The sequence below is a fragment of the Haliotis rubra genome, unplaced genomic scaffold, assembly GCF_003918875.1.
Source record: "Haliotis rubra isolate DU_JTF1 unplaced genomic scaffold, ASM391887v1 Scf472, whole genome shotgun sequence".
Lineage (NCBI taxonomy): Eukaryota > Metazoa > Mollusca > Gastropoda > Lepetellida > Haliotidae > Haliotis > Haliotis rubra.
The window spans coordinates 565,804-582,153 of NW_025767160.1; the positions used below are offsets into that span (position 1 = coordinate 565,804).

Consider the following 16,350-nt stretch of genomic DNA (forward strand, 5'->3'; position numbering starts at 1 on the left):
TGGATTATCCGGTCTAGACTCGTGTGTTTACATATCGCCGTCATGTAGCTGGAATACTGCCGACTGCGGCGTTAAGTAACAAACAAACATCCCACGATCAGGTTTCTGGCTTCCATAGGGGACGCATCCCTCGAAATGCGAACACTGGAAAACCCACCTTGCTTCTTGCAAACGATGAAAAGTTCCTCTACATCCAGATTGCCTAGACATTATCCAGTATTGGATAATAATCTGAATGATTTATACTTATATCTGTTGGTCTCACCAAACTTATCGACGTTATCGATTTCCATCAGCATATTGTGTTTGATTGGGGGTTACCATGATACACTGTGGCGACGTATTTCAACTATAACAACGGCACTATTCCTATCACGCATGAACGCACGCACACACACACGCGCGCGCGCACGCAGCCACGCACACACCAACAAGTATGCACGTCACTATAGGTGTAATATGTCAAAGGTGACGTGCTGCTTGTATTGCCCTCCAGTGTGACCTGGGCGAGGACCGGTACAAGAAGGCACAAACCAGGATACGGGAGACCTGCTGTAAACGCTGCGGCCTCTACACAATCCGCTTCCTGGTCAACGTCTTCGTCGTCGCTTGTCTCGCAGGTGCAGGGGCCAGCATATTTTTTGCAACTAAATTTTCAACCGAAGTAAGTTTCTTTATTTAGCATCTTTCAGGCGCATTTAGAAGTATAGAAGTTCTATATTTCTGCTTTTTTTGTTTTGACTTCTGAGCTCTGTAAATCAGAACTTGATACCCGTTACCGACTATATTGAAATATATCTACCATACTTGGTTCTGTAATCCACACATTATATATTCATAATCAGCATTATTTTACTAGTCATATTTATATTATAGTTTCAAGGATTCTTTTCAAACATATATGCTTGATACGTGTGTTCTGACACACCATCTTCAATGCAAGCAAGTCCTGACCACGGTCTTCGGTCTTGTCACACGTATTCTGTCAGTTCACGTTGACTGCAACTGAATAACCATGGCAACCATGACGCGATTCTCTCGCCTCGTTTCCAGTTCGTATCCAACAACCCGTCAACCAACAGCTACCTTCTGCTGCTGGTGCAGTTCCTGCCGTCCCTCACCCTCACCGTCCTTAACGTCATCATCCCCCTCATCTTCGACAAGGTGGTGCTGCTGGAGCAGTACTCCCAGGCTTGGGTCGTGCAGATCACTCTCATCAGGTACTTAAACAACACGTGTTCCCTCGATACCACCACAGCACCTTCACAAATATATACCGATAACACCACAGCACCTTCACAAATATATACACAGATTGCCAGCAATATGTCGGCGAACATAGAGTAATAGTAATAGCAACTCCCTTCATAATGCGCCAAATTCCCCACTGGGAATGATGATGGCGAGTGTGGACTGATTCCCAGCTCTCTGGGGGTGTACAACCCATGCAACTCGTGAGGTGCTAGAAGGTTAACTTTCACTCAACACTTCATCCTCAGAGCTGTATGGACAAACAGGCCCTAGCACGTGTGTTTATCATTGTGATGTTTCTGTATACCATATGCCAGACTATATACATAAACGTATACACATTCCGACACTCTTGTGTTTGAAGGACAGTGTTTCTGCGCCTATCTTCCCTGGCTATGCTGATAGTGTCCATGTACACAGAGATCCAGTGCGATAACAAGGATGCTTCCTGCATGACCAATCAACCACCTTGTACAGTCCTTCCGGTACAGTATTTGCTTTACCATTTCTTCAGTGAGTTGCGTTGGTTAACGCTGCGTGACACTGCGTATATTCACAATACACTGTACGTACATCGGGCTGAGAGACAGCCATATCTAGCTAGGTTCCAGTTTAGGAGCAGTGGGGGTAACCAAATAGTCAAAGTGTTAGTTCTTTACGCCGATTGCCCGGGTTCGATTCATCCAAATGTTTCTTGAATATTTCCAAGAGCACATTACCCGACAACCAGCCACCCCGTTCACTGAGTACAGTCTGATACTGTTACCTGGAATTCCGTTCATTATAGTATATGTGACAGGGACGTGCCGTAACTATGGGACTATGACTTTAATACAGTTGTCTCTTAATCGTCCGAGTGTGTTGCACGTCTGACTGTCTGTGTTAACGAACGTTTTATGTGTAACATTGATCTGAATATGTTATGCATACAACCGAAACTACAATGTATGTAGTTTTATTCTGGCTGCTCTGTATTGAATATTGACTGATCACTAATGTGTGACTGTTCTGTGTGCAGTGAGTGACCGTGTGTAATGTGTTCTACCGACAGTGCTGGGAGACGTACGTTGGGCAGCAGATGTACAAGTTGGTCATCATGAACTTCCTGGTAACTGTCATCAAGGTGTTCCTGGTCGAGCTCCCGAGACAGTGAGTGATGTGAATACGATCTATTATATCTAATTATCACCGCAAATCAGACATTGCAACAATGAATGGGGCATAATTGAATACAAAACAAAGTCATTAACCAATTCATAGTGCCCTATCTCGGATTGATGTTAGTACCAAGCAATTAGTGACGAACGGTTGCCTTAACCCACTTCTGCTTCTCACACACTCTGTCCAGGTTCATCGTCAGCAAGTTTGGGGAGAAGTTGAAGCTGCTTCAGATGATCGGCCCCCCGGTGTTCCACATTCCCCAAAACGTCCTGGACCTAGTGTACACGCAGGCCATCTGCTGGTAGGGCTGGATACACTGTCTTGTGGCGTTAGGTCATCTGCTGGTAGGATACACTGTCTTGTGGCCTTCTTGTGGCGTTAGGTCATCTGCTGGTAGGGCTGGATACACTGTCTTGTGGCGTTAGGTCATCTGCTGGTAGGGCTGGATACACTGTCTTGTGGCGTTAGGTCATCTGCTGGTTGGGCTGGATACACTGTCTTGTGGCGTTAGGTCATCTGCTGGTAGGGCTGGATACACTGTCTTGTGGCGTTAGGTCATCTGCTGGTAGGGCTGGATACACTGTCTTGTGGCGTTAGGCCATCTGCTGGTAGGGCTGGATACACTGTCTTGTGGCGTTAGGTCATCTGCTGGTAGGGCTGGATACACTGTCTTGTGGCGTTAGGTCATCTGCGGTAGGGTAGGATACACTGTCTTGTGGCGTTAGGTCATCTGCTGGTAGGGCTGGATACACTGTCTTGTGGCGTTAGGTCATCTGCTGGTAGGGCTGGATACACTGTCTTGTGGCGTTAGGTCATCTGTGGCGTTAGGTAGGGCTGGATACACTGTCTTGTGGCGTTAGGTCATCTGCTGGTAGGGCTGGATACACTGTCTTGTGGCGTTAGGTCATCTGCTGGTAGGGCTGGATACACTGTCTTGTGGCGTTAGGGCTGGTAGGGCTGGATACACTGTCTTGTGGCGTTAGGTCATCTGCTGGTAGGGCTGGATACACTGTCTTGTGGCGTTAGGCCATCTGCTGGTAGGGCTGGATACACTGTCTTGTGGCGTTAGGTCATCTGCTGGTAGGGCTGGATACACTGTCTTGTGGCGTTAGGTCATCTGCTGGTAGGGGGTCTTGTGGCGATACATCTGTCTTGTGGCGATAGGCCATCTGCTGGTAGGGTAGGGCTGGATACACTGTCTTGTGGCGTTAGGTCATCTGCTGGTAGGGCTGGATACACTGTCTTGTGGCGTTAGGTCATCTGCTGGTAGGGTCATCTGCTCATCTGCTGGTGCTGGGGGGCTGGATACACTGTCTTGTGGTGCGTCTTGTGGCGTTAGGTCATCTGCTGGTAGGATACACTGTCTTGTGGCGTTAGGTCATCTGCTGGTAGGGCTGGATACACTGTCTTGTGGCGTTAGGTCATCTGCTGGTAGGGCTGGATACACTGTCTTGTGGCGTTAGGTCATCTGCTGGTAGGGCTGGATACACTGTCTTGTGGCGTTAGGTCATCTGCTGGTAGGGCTGGATACACTGTCTTGTGGCGTTAGGTCATCTGCTGGTAGGGCTGGATACACTGTCTTGTGGCGTTAGGTCATCTGCTGGTAGGGCTGGATACACTGTCTTGTGGCGTTAGGTCATCTGCTGGTTAGGGCTGGATACACTGTCTTGTGGCGTTAGGTCATCTGCTGCTAGTAGGGCTGGATACACTGTCTTGTGGCGTTAGGTCATCTGCTGGTAGGGCTGGATACACTGTCTTGTGGCGTTAGGTCATCTGCTGGTAGGGCTGGATACACTGTCTTGTGGCGTTAGGCCATCTGCTGGTAGGGCTGGATACACTGTCTTGTGGCGTTAGGTCATCTGCTGGTAGGGCTGGATACACTGTCTTGTGGCGTTAGTTAGGTCATCTGCTGGTAGGGTGGATACACTGTCTTGTGGCGTTAGGCCATCTGCTGGTAGGGCTGGATACACTGTCTTGTGGCGTCAGGCCATCTTGTGGCGTTGGTAGGGCTGGATACACTGTCTAGGTCATCTGCTGGTAGGGCTGGATACACTGTCTTGTGGCGTTAGGTCATCTGCTGGTAGGATACACTGTCTTGTGGCGTTAGGTCATCTGCTGGTAGGGCTGGATACACTGTCTTGTGGCGTTAGGTCATCTGCTGGTAGGATACACTGTCTTGTGGCGTTAGGTCATCTGCTGGTGGGCTGGATACACTGTCTTGTGGCGTTAGGTCATCTGCTGGTAGGGGATACACTGTCTTGTGGCGTTAGGTCATCTGCTGGTAGGGCTGGATACACTGTCTTGTGGCGTTAGGTCATCTGCCGGTAGGGTAGGATACACTGTCTTGTTGGCGTTACAGGTCATCTGCTGGTAGGGCTGGATACACTGTCTTGTGGCGTTAGGTCATCTGCTGGTAGGGCTGGATACACTGTCTTGTGGCGTTAGGTCATCTGCTGGTAGGGCTGGATACACTGTCTTGTGGCGTTAGGATCTGTCATCTGCTGGTAGGGCTGGATACACTGTCTTGTGGCGTTAGGTCATCTGCTGGTAGGGCTGGATACACTGTCTTGTGGCGTTAGGTCATCTGCTGGTAGGGCTGGATACACTGTCTTGTGGCGTCAGGTCATCTGCTGGTAGGGCTGGATACACTGTCTTGTGGCGTTAGGTCATCTGCTGGTAGGGCTGGATACACTGTCTTGTGGCGTTAGGTCATCTGCTGGTAGGGCTGGATACACTGTCTTGTGGCGTTAGGTCATCTGCTGGTTGGGCTGGATACACTGTCTTGTGGCGTCAGGCCATCTGCTGGTAGGGTAGGATACACTGTCTTGTGGTTAGGTCATCTGCTGGTAGGGCTGGATACACTGTCTTGTGGCGTTAGGTCATCTGCTGGTAGGGCTGGATACACTGTCTTGTGGCGTTAGGTCATCTGCTGGTAGGGCTGGATACACTGTCTTGTGGCGTTAGGTCATCTGCTGGTAGGGCTGGATACAGTCTTGTGGCGTTAGGTCATCTATACACTGTCTTGTGGCGTTAGGTCATCTGCTGGTAGGGCTGGATACACTGTCTTGTGGCGTTAGGTAGGGCTGGATACATCTGGCCTTAGGCTCTGTAGGATACACTGTCTTGTGGCGTTAGGTCATCTGCTGGTAGGGCTGGATACACTGTCTTGTGGCGTTAGGTCATCTGCTGGTATGATACACTGTCTTGTGGCGTTAGGTCATCTGCTGGTAGGGCTGGATACACTGTCTTGTGGCGTTAGGCCATCTGCTGGTAGGGCTGGATACACTGTCTTGAGGGGTTAGGTCATCTGCTGGTAGGGCTGGATACACTGTCTTGTGGCGTCAGGCCATCTGCTGGTAGGGCTGGATACACTGTCTTGTGGCGTTAGGTCATCTGCTGGTAGGGCTGGATACACTGTCTTGTGGCGTCAGGCCATCTGCTGGTAGGGCTGGATACACTTTCAGTCGAGTGCTGCCAGACAATCTGAGCAACTGCTCCATCGGAAGGTGTCTGTCGGTGCATCGGAAGCGGTGGTTAATGTTACTGTCGGTGTAATTGCTTGCTGGAACGTCTGCTGGGACGGTGTAGTCTTAATGTTAAGAATTGTAATGCCAGTCTTTCTGACAACTTTGCACATTTGATAAACCCTGCTGCATGTCGTGTGATAACACTCTCAGTACAATAACAACAGGTTTTATTAGGCTCTAATCTACGGCAAACAACACTACTTACAATCTGACCGTAAAGGTTGTTCCATTGTTACCGTCACGGCAATGTACAAAACGCATGAATAGTGTGAATATGCATATCAGAATGTGATTGTGTTAATGTACTTCCTCTGTTCCAGGATCGGCTTCTTCTTCGCCCCTCTGATACCGGCTCTCATAATGGTCCACTTGTTCGTGGTGTTCTATGTAAAGCGGGTAGGTAATACGAGTCGGTGGTATCAATACTGGCCTTACACTGGTACTATGATAAACATGTACATTACGGTCAAACCTCTCATGATCTCAACACCATAAAAAATTTACTATTTAGAAACAATAATACACATATTAATGTTATCTTTCAATGCATTCAGATCACATCGGTCTGCCTGCATTTCCTCTGCGTGAGTGAGTGAGTGAGTGAGTGAGTGAGTGAGAGGTGTAGTTCACAAGACGAGGATTACCGCTGTTAGCAAACTATGCCTATCTTTCCCCACTGCGGAATGGAATTCTATTATTATAGACAATGTAAACAAAGCCTGAATGATTGACTTGAATGATTCCAGTTATATCATGGATTGTGAATGCAAGGTACAACAAAACAAGGTTCATAATCAGGGCGCGGGGGAGAAGTGTCCGATCCATGCTTTCACAAACCTCGCTCTCAGTAAAGTTATTCCGCAATGTGGCTTGTATTCATAAAGTTTACACCATGAAGTTCTACTACCGCTGTATAGTAATAAATCAGGCACACTGAACATTGCGTGGAGGCCCCGATACACTGGGACAAGAATGTGTACCAGCCGGGTTGTTGGTGACCCTCACGCAGCCTGTATAGTAGCGAGTTACTGAGTTAGGTCTTACGTCGCTTTTATCAATGTTTAGCAATGCCATGGAACCACTGGGATGGGAACCACATGGTGGGATTCGAACCCGAGTCCTTCCCGTGTTGAACGAACTTTAATTACTATACTATCTTGCTGCTCAACTTCCCACAAGTCAAAGTCAAAGTCAAAAGATGTTTATTGTATGAAAGACCTCCGGCCCATGTACATGAGTGTTACAGTGATACAGGAATATTTTGGATATATAAATATATATATTTAAGGGTATACAATTCTTGATATAAAAATATCTCTTTTCGCTAGTGCATGCTTTATATACAAAGACAATTGAACAAGAATATTTTCATTATTAGCTTGTAACAAAGATATACATGCATATAGGGGTTGTTTCGCAAGAAAATGGTGTGGTATATATTTCTGCCTTATTTCATGATAACAAGGATATATCAGTGTAAAATGAATTTCATTTCTATCCCTACGATACATAAAGGGCAATATCGACTTTCTCGACAGATGTTTTTCTACCCTCATTAATCATTAAAGATAACAAACCTAAACGATACTTCACGAACATTGTTCTTAAACTAAATGTTGTAATTATTAATAAAGAATTTTCTGGCTGGAGTAATGTTTTACAGATCCTGTAATATTCATATCGTGAGTTTGAGTCTAAGGTGGATTTCCATTCTTGATTAAACATATCTATTGATCTAACGCGAAATTCATTAATAGGCCTGTTCACATCGCCAATTGTCTGGCACAATCATATGAAACCGAAACCGTGAGAAAATAATAAATTTTTGACATCAGTTAACCAAGTATGTTTTCCCAAATTATCCAGACTTAAAATCATATTGTAAGCTAATTTTGACAGACGTTGTTCGTGCATATTTAGAATCTTAAACCAATATTTTAAACATCTTATTTGAGAATTACTACACAAAGGAAGTCTGCCACATTCACCATATACCATGCAGTTAGGTGTCTTTGGGTTTACATTGAGTTACTTTTTCCAGGCTAAAACATGAACTCTCTCAATACAATAGAAACGCTGAAAACCCCATATTTCAGATCCATATAATAAAATTTAAATGTAAACATTTATTTAAATTCATTCTGTTTGAAAAACCCTAAGTAAGAATACTGATCGGATACATTAATCAACTGACCATCATAAAACTAGAGTTCGTTTGTGGCCACAGGACCGCCCCTCCTAAATATCCCAATTTCTGTTTTGCTTAAATTAACTGCTAAGTTCCATTCTTTAGTATAGCTTTCTAAGATATTTAATTGAATTTGTAAACCGACCACAGTATCCGAAACGAAAATAACGTCGTCAGCAATGCGGAGCATTAGGACTTCTACAAGACCTGGGTACATTTGGATTCCACGTTTTCCACCTAAATTGATTTCGTGATATACATGTAATTCACTAATGAAGCAGGAAAATAGGAGTGGACTTAAGCAGCAACCTTGTCGTAAACCAAGTGGGCAATCGAAAAGATCTGTAACCCCGTCTTTGCAACGCACACAAGATCGAACGTTAGAATACATTGATTTCAGAATGCTAACCATTTTCCCTTGTAAACCTGCTTTGCGAAAACACTGCCATAATTTAGAACGGTTGACCGAATCGAATGTTGTTGTGTTTTAAATCTACAAATGCTATGTACAACTTATGTTTTCTTTTTAATAATGCTTTTTGGACCAGTGCATACAGAGTAAATATGTGATCCGTAGTAGAATATCGCTTATTAAATCCTGTCTGAGATTCAGGAATCTTATTACGCATATTCGCCCAGTTTAATAGTCTATTGTTCAATTTCAACTCATACACTTTCCCCAAGATACTCATTAATGATATACCCCGATAATTATCTGGATCGTTTCTGTCCCCCTTGTTATGAAGTGGAATTATTATAGAGCTTCACCAACTGCAGGGAAAATTCCATTTTAAACAGCTTATATATTGAAGCACTTCGTAAGGAACGGCATAATTTCGACTTTAGAACACTTTATCATTTCTACTATGATAACGTCAGGTCCAGCAGCCTTCCCATTTGTAAGATGATTGATCGCTTCTAATATTTCCTGTTGAGCGATAGGACTGTCTAGTACAAGTTGATCTACTTCTGTATAATAATCATTGTTGGAATCTACAGTATTAATTTCATCGTCGAATGTCGAGTCTAATATCTCACCATTTGAATATACATCTTTGAAATAATTTAACCACTGAGTTTTAGTTATGATATTTTCCAAAGTGCAGACGGGCTGTTTATAGATCTGTCTAACCTTTCCTGTCTGCACATTCTCATATCAAACTGATATTTTCGACAACAAGCTTTATACTTATTTCTACTTTCGCAATATTTCCGTCTATCATAATTGCTACGAGTCACTCTGAATCTACGAAGATGTTTACGAGCATGCGTCGCGCATTTCTACAATCTGTATTTAGAGCATTTGTTCGGTCTTTGCGACTGACATCTTTAAGCATGCAATTAGCTGAAGTCGATAACAGTTCTACAAAGTCATTTATGGCTCCATTTACATCTGTATCAATTGTTTTGAGTAAAATTCCTCCAAACGAAGTTGTTGTCTTTCATGTTCGATAAAATAGAAAGCTTGCAAAATTATCATTCCATACCAGTCGTTTAATATTTGTGGAGCCGTTATCATCGTTCGAGCTATGATTAATACGGGGGAACTTACAAGTTAATTCAAGAGGTAAATGGCCAGACTCATGCCGATCACCAATCTTCAACTTCCCACAAGTAAATGACAAAGTTCCCTACAAAACGATGTCACTATAATTATGGCTGTATTCTTTCCTTGATCACATGTGCACCATGTACTGGAGGTAGCATGTATGACTGAATACCATGTTACAGCTGTCTGCCTTGAAGGCGTGTGAGCCGTCCGAGCGGCCGTACCGAGCGTCTCGCTCCAACTCCTTCTTCATGGTCGTGCTCTTCATCGCCTTCTTCTTCTGCTGCATCCCCGTCATCTATACCATGGCCGCGTACGTACTCGCCGACATATTTTACAGCCCATGCAGGAGTCCTAGGCTTCAGTAGACCCCAGTACCTGTCGCAGGATCAACTTAAATACATATAATTTTCTTACAGTGTGAGATTTGGTTGATGGTAATCCATTGTACCCTGACGGCTCTGTACCAGTGATGATCCGCGTTAGAACTGGTCTCGGCAGTCCATGCTTGTCGTTAGAGGGGACGAACGGGACATGGTGCTGAGACTCGCTGACATTGTCGAGGCATGTCATTCTATCCCAACTGCATACACCCCAGGATGCTAATCACTAGATTCTGTGGCCCAGACTCGATTACTTACAGACTGCTGTCAAATAGCAGGAAAAGTGATGAGTGTGACGTTCAACAACAAACTAAACTAACGACAGCGGTCGCTGCATGCCATCACATGCTGCCCTGCCTGCCCCCGTGTATAGAGTACAGGCCACTGTGGTATACATGGAATAGTCCTGACACTGGCATCATCAACAGCCAGGCTGTAAGTGGTCCCTTTAACATCAACGTCAGGAATCGCAGGAAAATGGCGACGATAGTGACGTTAGGTGTGTTAAATAACTGCACAGCGGTACGAGGGACAATATAAAAAACTAGGTCAAACCAAGGTCATATTTTGCCACATAATACTGTTAATGCATAATGTCGAACATGGGGGAACAGATGATATGCTGAACCGTTTCTCACAGGTTAAGTCCGTCAAAGGGGTGTGGCCCGTTTAGGATCTACAACTCGATGTTCACCGTACTCGACGAAACAGTGAGAGGCTTCCCCAGTGTTGTGGCGTCTATCTACAACGTCCTCACGTCAGCTGCCATCACGACGTCAGCCTTAGTGCTACTGGGGTAGGTGACCACACTGAATATACTCACACTGCAAGGTAGTCCTTGGTTCTAAAGTCATATACCCGTATAGCTTGTGAAGTCACCGTGTCATTTTGTAGTAATGCATACGATAACATATTGGATGCAATACCTTAATTGATGAATGCGGGGACAATTCGCTTTGCCCTCGAAACACACCAAAAGGTCCAAACGACAAAACACAATATAGGGCCTAACTGTAAACCATTGTAACTCTCTAATTTGTGTTCCTGTGAAACCAAAAGGTTGTCGATATTGATAGGTATGGTGACATATCAGTTCCTTTCCTTAGACACTGATTTCCATGTGAAGTACCCCAAGGTGTATGTTAGATTTGGTAATAATACAGAAGAAGGCCCTCTCAAAGTCAGGAAAATACCCTGTGGCTACAAAGTCATTCTGAACACGTTGACGATATTTCAGGTTGTCGTTGTATTACTGCTCGGTGATGAAGAGGGCACACGTCAAGATGAAGAAAATGTTGCAGCACCAGCTTACACACGTACGTCACTTCTGGCTCAATCACACTTTACTGCAATCTCGGGGATATAAACATCATACTGCAATCTCGGGGATATAAACATCATACTGCAATCTCGGAGATATAAACATCATACTGCAATCTCGGGGATATAAACATCATACTGCAATCTCGGAGATATAAACATCATACTGCAATCTCGGGGATATAAACATCATACTGCAATCTCGGGGATATAAACGTCATATTGCAATCTCGGGGATATAAACATCATACTGCAATCACGGAGATATAAACGTCATACTGCAATCTCGGGGATATAAACATCATACTGCAATCTCGGGGAAATAATCATACTGCAATCTCGGGGATATAAACGCCAAACTGCAATCTCGGGGATATAAACGCCATACAGCAATCCCGGGGATATAAACATCATACCTCAATCTCGGGGACAAAACACCCAGCAATATTGCAATCTTGTCAGCAAAAATACTGTATCTCGGGAACGTAAACATCACATTATAACCTCCAAGAATAAACACCATACTGTAACCTCGGGAACATGAAAATCATATTGTAATCTCGCTGACATAAAAATCTCACTGCAATATTTGGGATATGTACATCGTGTTGCAATCTCGGTAACATAAAATCCACATTGTAATCTCGGGGATATAAATGCACATGGATAAACATATCGCTCATGATTTTTAAGCCCATAATTTTGTTTGTTTGTGTAATTATTGTGACCCATCGTTGTTAGATATGCATCGTCATGAAGCAAATATAAAGTTTCAGTACACTTGGAAAATCACTTGATTTCGTTGTTGATAAGCAAATATTGAGCCTCCCCAACTGAACACTGCTTAAATATGGCAAGTTATTAGTATGCGGAATGCTGACATGCCACTGATGGATATTGCAAGAAATATTGGTTGTAATCCATCGACGTCCATTGGCCACGAATCTTCAGCAAATTAATGACGTTTAAACGTGGATATAGCCTTTCTCAAAATCTGAATCCGTTCATGCCAAGCGGCGTGTTAAAACAAAGTGGCTTCCACACACACGGCCATAGTTATCCCCAGAGCAGAAAGCAGCCGGACTAGCTTCGGCGTCACTGGAGGTCATAGAGAAGGGATCACTGGTCGGACGAACGTCGATATCGTTTGTTTATGACTGATAACCGAGTTCGCCTTTGACGCCGCAGAATCACTGCATAGGCACAACGGAATATCTTGGAGCAGGAGCCGTTTGGTGGGGTTTCTTTGGTGTGGGGGTGCATGTCACATAGCTGTAAATTTGACCTGGTGGAGATGATACAAATACTGATAGACATCAGTAACATCGTAAACAGTGCTGTTGTCACATTTCCATGATCACCCTCTGAACAGAAGACCAGTGTCAATGGACGACAATGCTAGGCTGTTGGCGATTCCTTACGTCATGACGTAGCACCTCTACATTGGTCCGCCTGGAATACAGATCTCAATCCAACAGAACATGCATGTTTGGGACATTATGAGTCGCAAAATACGTCAGAGAGATCTTCCAGTGCATAATCGTGATGTAATGGAATACTCAAGAATACCTCAAGAATATCAAATTCAACATCTGATACGAGGTGGATCAGGGATGTCATTGCAGTTGGCGGATGTTACACAATTGTTCTCGGTTATTGATACTTATGTCATTTCTTAAGGATTATATGCCAGAACCTTGACAATGACTACACATGTTAATGTCATGCGACCACCACAGTAATCAGCACCATAAAATGAGACAATCTTTCGCCATGTTTGCTTCTCTGAATAAACTACAGTTTTTGTTCAGTTAAATTAAGGTATTTTGCTATGGTTAATGGAAACATGTTGACATTATGAAAAATACGGGGTGTTGCGATACTTTTATCCATGTGTATACATCATACTGCAATCTCAGGAACATAAACATTATACTGTAATATCGGGGATATAAACATTATACTGTAATATCGGGGATATAAACATTATACTGTAATATCGGGGATATAAACATTATACTGTAATATCGGGGATATAAACATTATACTGTAATATCGGGGATATAAACATTATACTGTAATATCGGGGACATAAACATTATACTGTAATATCGGGGATATAAACATTATACTGTAATATCGGGGATATAAACATTATACTGTAATATCGGGGATATAAACATTATACTGTAATATCGGGGATATAAACATTATACTGTAATATCGGGGATATAAACATTATACTGTAATATCGGGGATATAAACATTATACTGTAATATCGGGGACATAAACATTATACTGTAATATCGGGGACATAAACATCATTTTGTACTTTCGGGGACATAAACATCATTTTGTACTTTCGGGGACATAAACATCATTTTGTTCTTTCGGGGACATACACATCATTTTGTACTGTCGGGGACATACACATCATTTTGTTCTTTCGGGGACATACACATCATTTTGTACTTTCGGGGACATACACATCATTTTGTACTTTCGGGGACATACACATCATTTTGTTCTTTCGGGGACATACACATCATTTTGTTCTTTCGGGGACATAAACATCATTTTGTACTTTCGGGGACATACACATCATTTTGTACTTTCGGGGACATACACATCATTTTGTACTTTCGGGGACATACACATCATTTTGTACTCTCGGGGACATACACATCATTTTGTACTTTCGGGGACATACACATGTTGTACTTTCCACACATTTTGTACTTTCGGGGACATACACATTTTGTACTTTCGGGGACATACACATTTTGTACTATCGGGGACATAAACATCATTTTGTACTTTCGGGGACATAAACATCATTTTGTACTCTCGGGGACATACACATCATTTTGTACTTTCGGGGACATACACATGTTGTACTTTCCACACATTTTGTACTTTCGGGGACATACACATCATTTTGTACTTTCGGGGACATACACATCATTTTGTACTGTCGGGGACATAAACATCATTTTGTACTTTCGGGGACATACACATCATTTTGTACTTTCGGGGACATACACATTTTGTACTTTCCACACATTTTGTACTTTCGGGGACATACACATTTTGTACTTTCGGGGACATACACATTTTGTACTTTCGGGGACATACACATTTTGTACTAGCGGGGACATAAACATCATTTTGTACTTTCGGGGACATAAACATCATTTTGTACTTTCGGGGACATAAACATCATTCTGTACTTTCGGTGACATAAACATCAAAATGTACACTCAGAGACATGAAGATCATATCACGGGTATAATTTTCTAGGAACAAAAAGGGGAGCAGCGTACTGTGATGCAAAAGTGATTTAAGTTTGTGTCGTGTGATGTATAAAATTAAATGTCAAGACAATTACTGGTGGCCCCTGTCGTGACATTGCCGGAATATTGCTAAAGCTGAGTAAAGACATACGAGGGGCGATCAAAAAGTATGTAGAATCACCAAGAAAACGATACAAATGCAGTTATTTTTATGTTTTATTTTTCTACATATTATCTGTCAAGCTCAAGCAACTTTGTTTTGCTATGTTCCAGTCTCACCATCCCCATTTTGTTTGACTCTATATTTTGGTACCCTCAAAAAACGTAAAATCTACAATAAATGCATCAAAAACTTCAGGAAACAAAATATGCATGAAATATTTTGTGTGTTTGAGATTGATAGAAGTCCCCTAGAATCACACTTAGATCTTAAAGTTCATAAAAAAGCAATTTGAAATTACAATCGCTTGCTAAAGTGACTCCCCCCTTCATATAAACTTGTTTTGGAGACACTACCCATCCCCTTTTCAGATGACGTAATCATAAGGGCATAGCTTATTCTAATGTGTTCACTTATGCATACATGATGCCAAGGGTTCAAACTAAATACTGAAAGGTCACACAAGTGTCAGCTCACAATATATTGTAAACAGTACCAGCTTGAATATCTGGACACAATGTTTTTGAAAGATTAAAATGGGGTGTCCTTAAAAAATAGCCCCCGACTAAATATAAATCTGGCAATCCAAATCTTTGACTGTTGATCATGACGGGAAGTTATCCAATACTATACTGAACATATTCTATATGACATTATCTGAGGGCATACCATTATCCAAGAGGTACCAAAAGACAAATTGTTTTTCATTTTCTGCAATTTTGTTAGAAATATTGTGTTGTGATGACAAATATCTGGTTAACCACATTACCCACACATGTGACATTTTGGATATGGCTTTGCTAACGATTCCTTCAAAATAAAATGGAAGGTTTTCAAACATTGGACATCGAAAATACAGTTAGGCTACGTACTTTTTAATCGACCCTCGTACTCGCTCACTATGATATAAGTCGACATAGTTAAGATATAGTCAGAATATTTTGCGTCAACTGTTGCAGAATGGAAAGGACAAAGAGGTTCAACGTGCTAGATCACGCTGGGGTCCGCGTGCAGACAAGGTCGGAATGTCGGCTGAACCCGTCCGGGGAAGGCGCCTCCAGACACCATAAGGGACATCAACGACACACGTTTCTTGCAGCAATGACAACCCCCTCCACACGTATACGTTGTTTTACATGTGTGTAGTATACATAAAGATAGCATTTAGGGTGAAGAGTGCGATAGGTGTTGGGGTGAGGTTGGGTGGTGGAATGAGGAGGTGAGGCGTGGTTGGAAGAAAAAGCAAATTAAATGAGCATGAGTCGGGAAATGATTAGGAAGATCTTCTGTCTCTGTGAACATAATAAATGGGATGGCCTAAAAGTCTGGCCAAGAAAAGTCGGGCCGGCCCGGGCCACCGGGTAATACTAAAAATGGATTGCAGAATATTAAAACGAAACCTGCACTTCACAAATGCATAGTTTGATTGAAAATGTATAGTTAATGGTGAAAAAACCCACCCAACAACAATGACTACATACCGAGATTCCCGTAGAAAAGACACTGTCTTGTTGTTA

The 16,350-nt window shown here is 43.0% G+C and overlaps 1 protein-coding gene across 2 annotated transcripts in view; it reads left to right on the forward strand.

The window, feature by feature from the left end:
- The window catches only part of LOC124290722 (transmembrane channel-like protein 7), a 70,279-nt gene extending 54,143 nt beyond the window's left edge, over window positions 1–16,136 (forward strand). For both annotated transcript variants that reach the window (XM_046727527.1, XM_046727528.1), the window contains 6 exons: window positions 2,600–2,713; window positions 6,260–6,335; window positions 9,859–9,989; window positions 10,700–10,855; window positions 11,297–11,375; window positions 15,793–16,136. In XM_046727527.1, coding sequence (XP_046583483.1) covers window positions 2,600–2,713; window positions 6,260–6,335; window positions 9,859–9,989; window positions 10,700–10,855; window positions 11,297–11,375; window positions 15,793–15,903 — 667 coding nt within the window. In that variant the 3' untranslated portion in view covers window positions 15,904–16,136. The remainder of the gene's footprint in view (window positions 1–2,599; window positions 2,714–6,259; window positions 6,336–9,858; window positions 9,990–10,699; window positions 10,856–11,296; window positions 11,376–15,792) is intronic.
- Window positions 16,137–16,350: the final 214 nt, after the last annotated feature.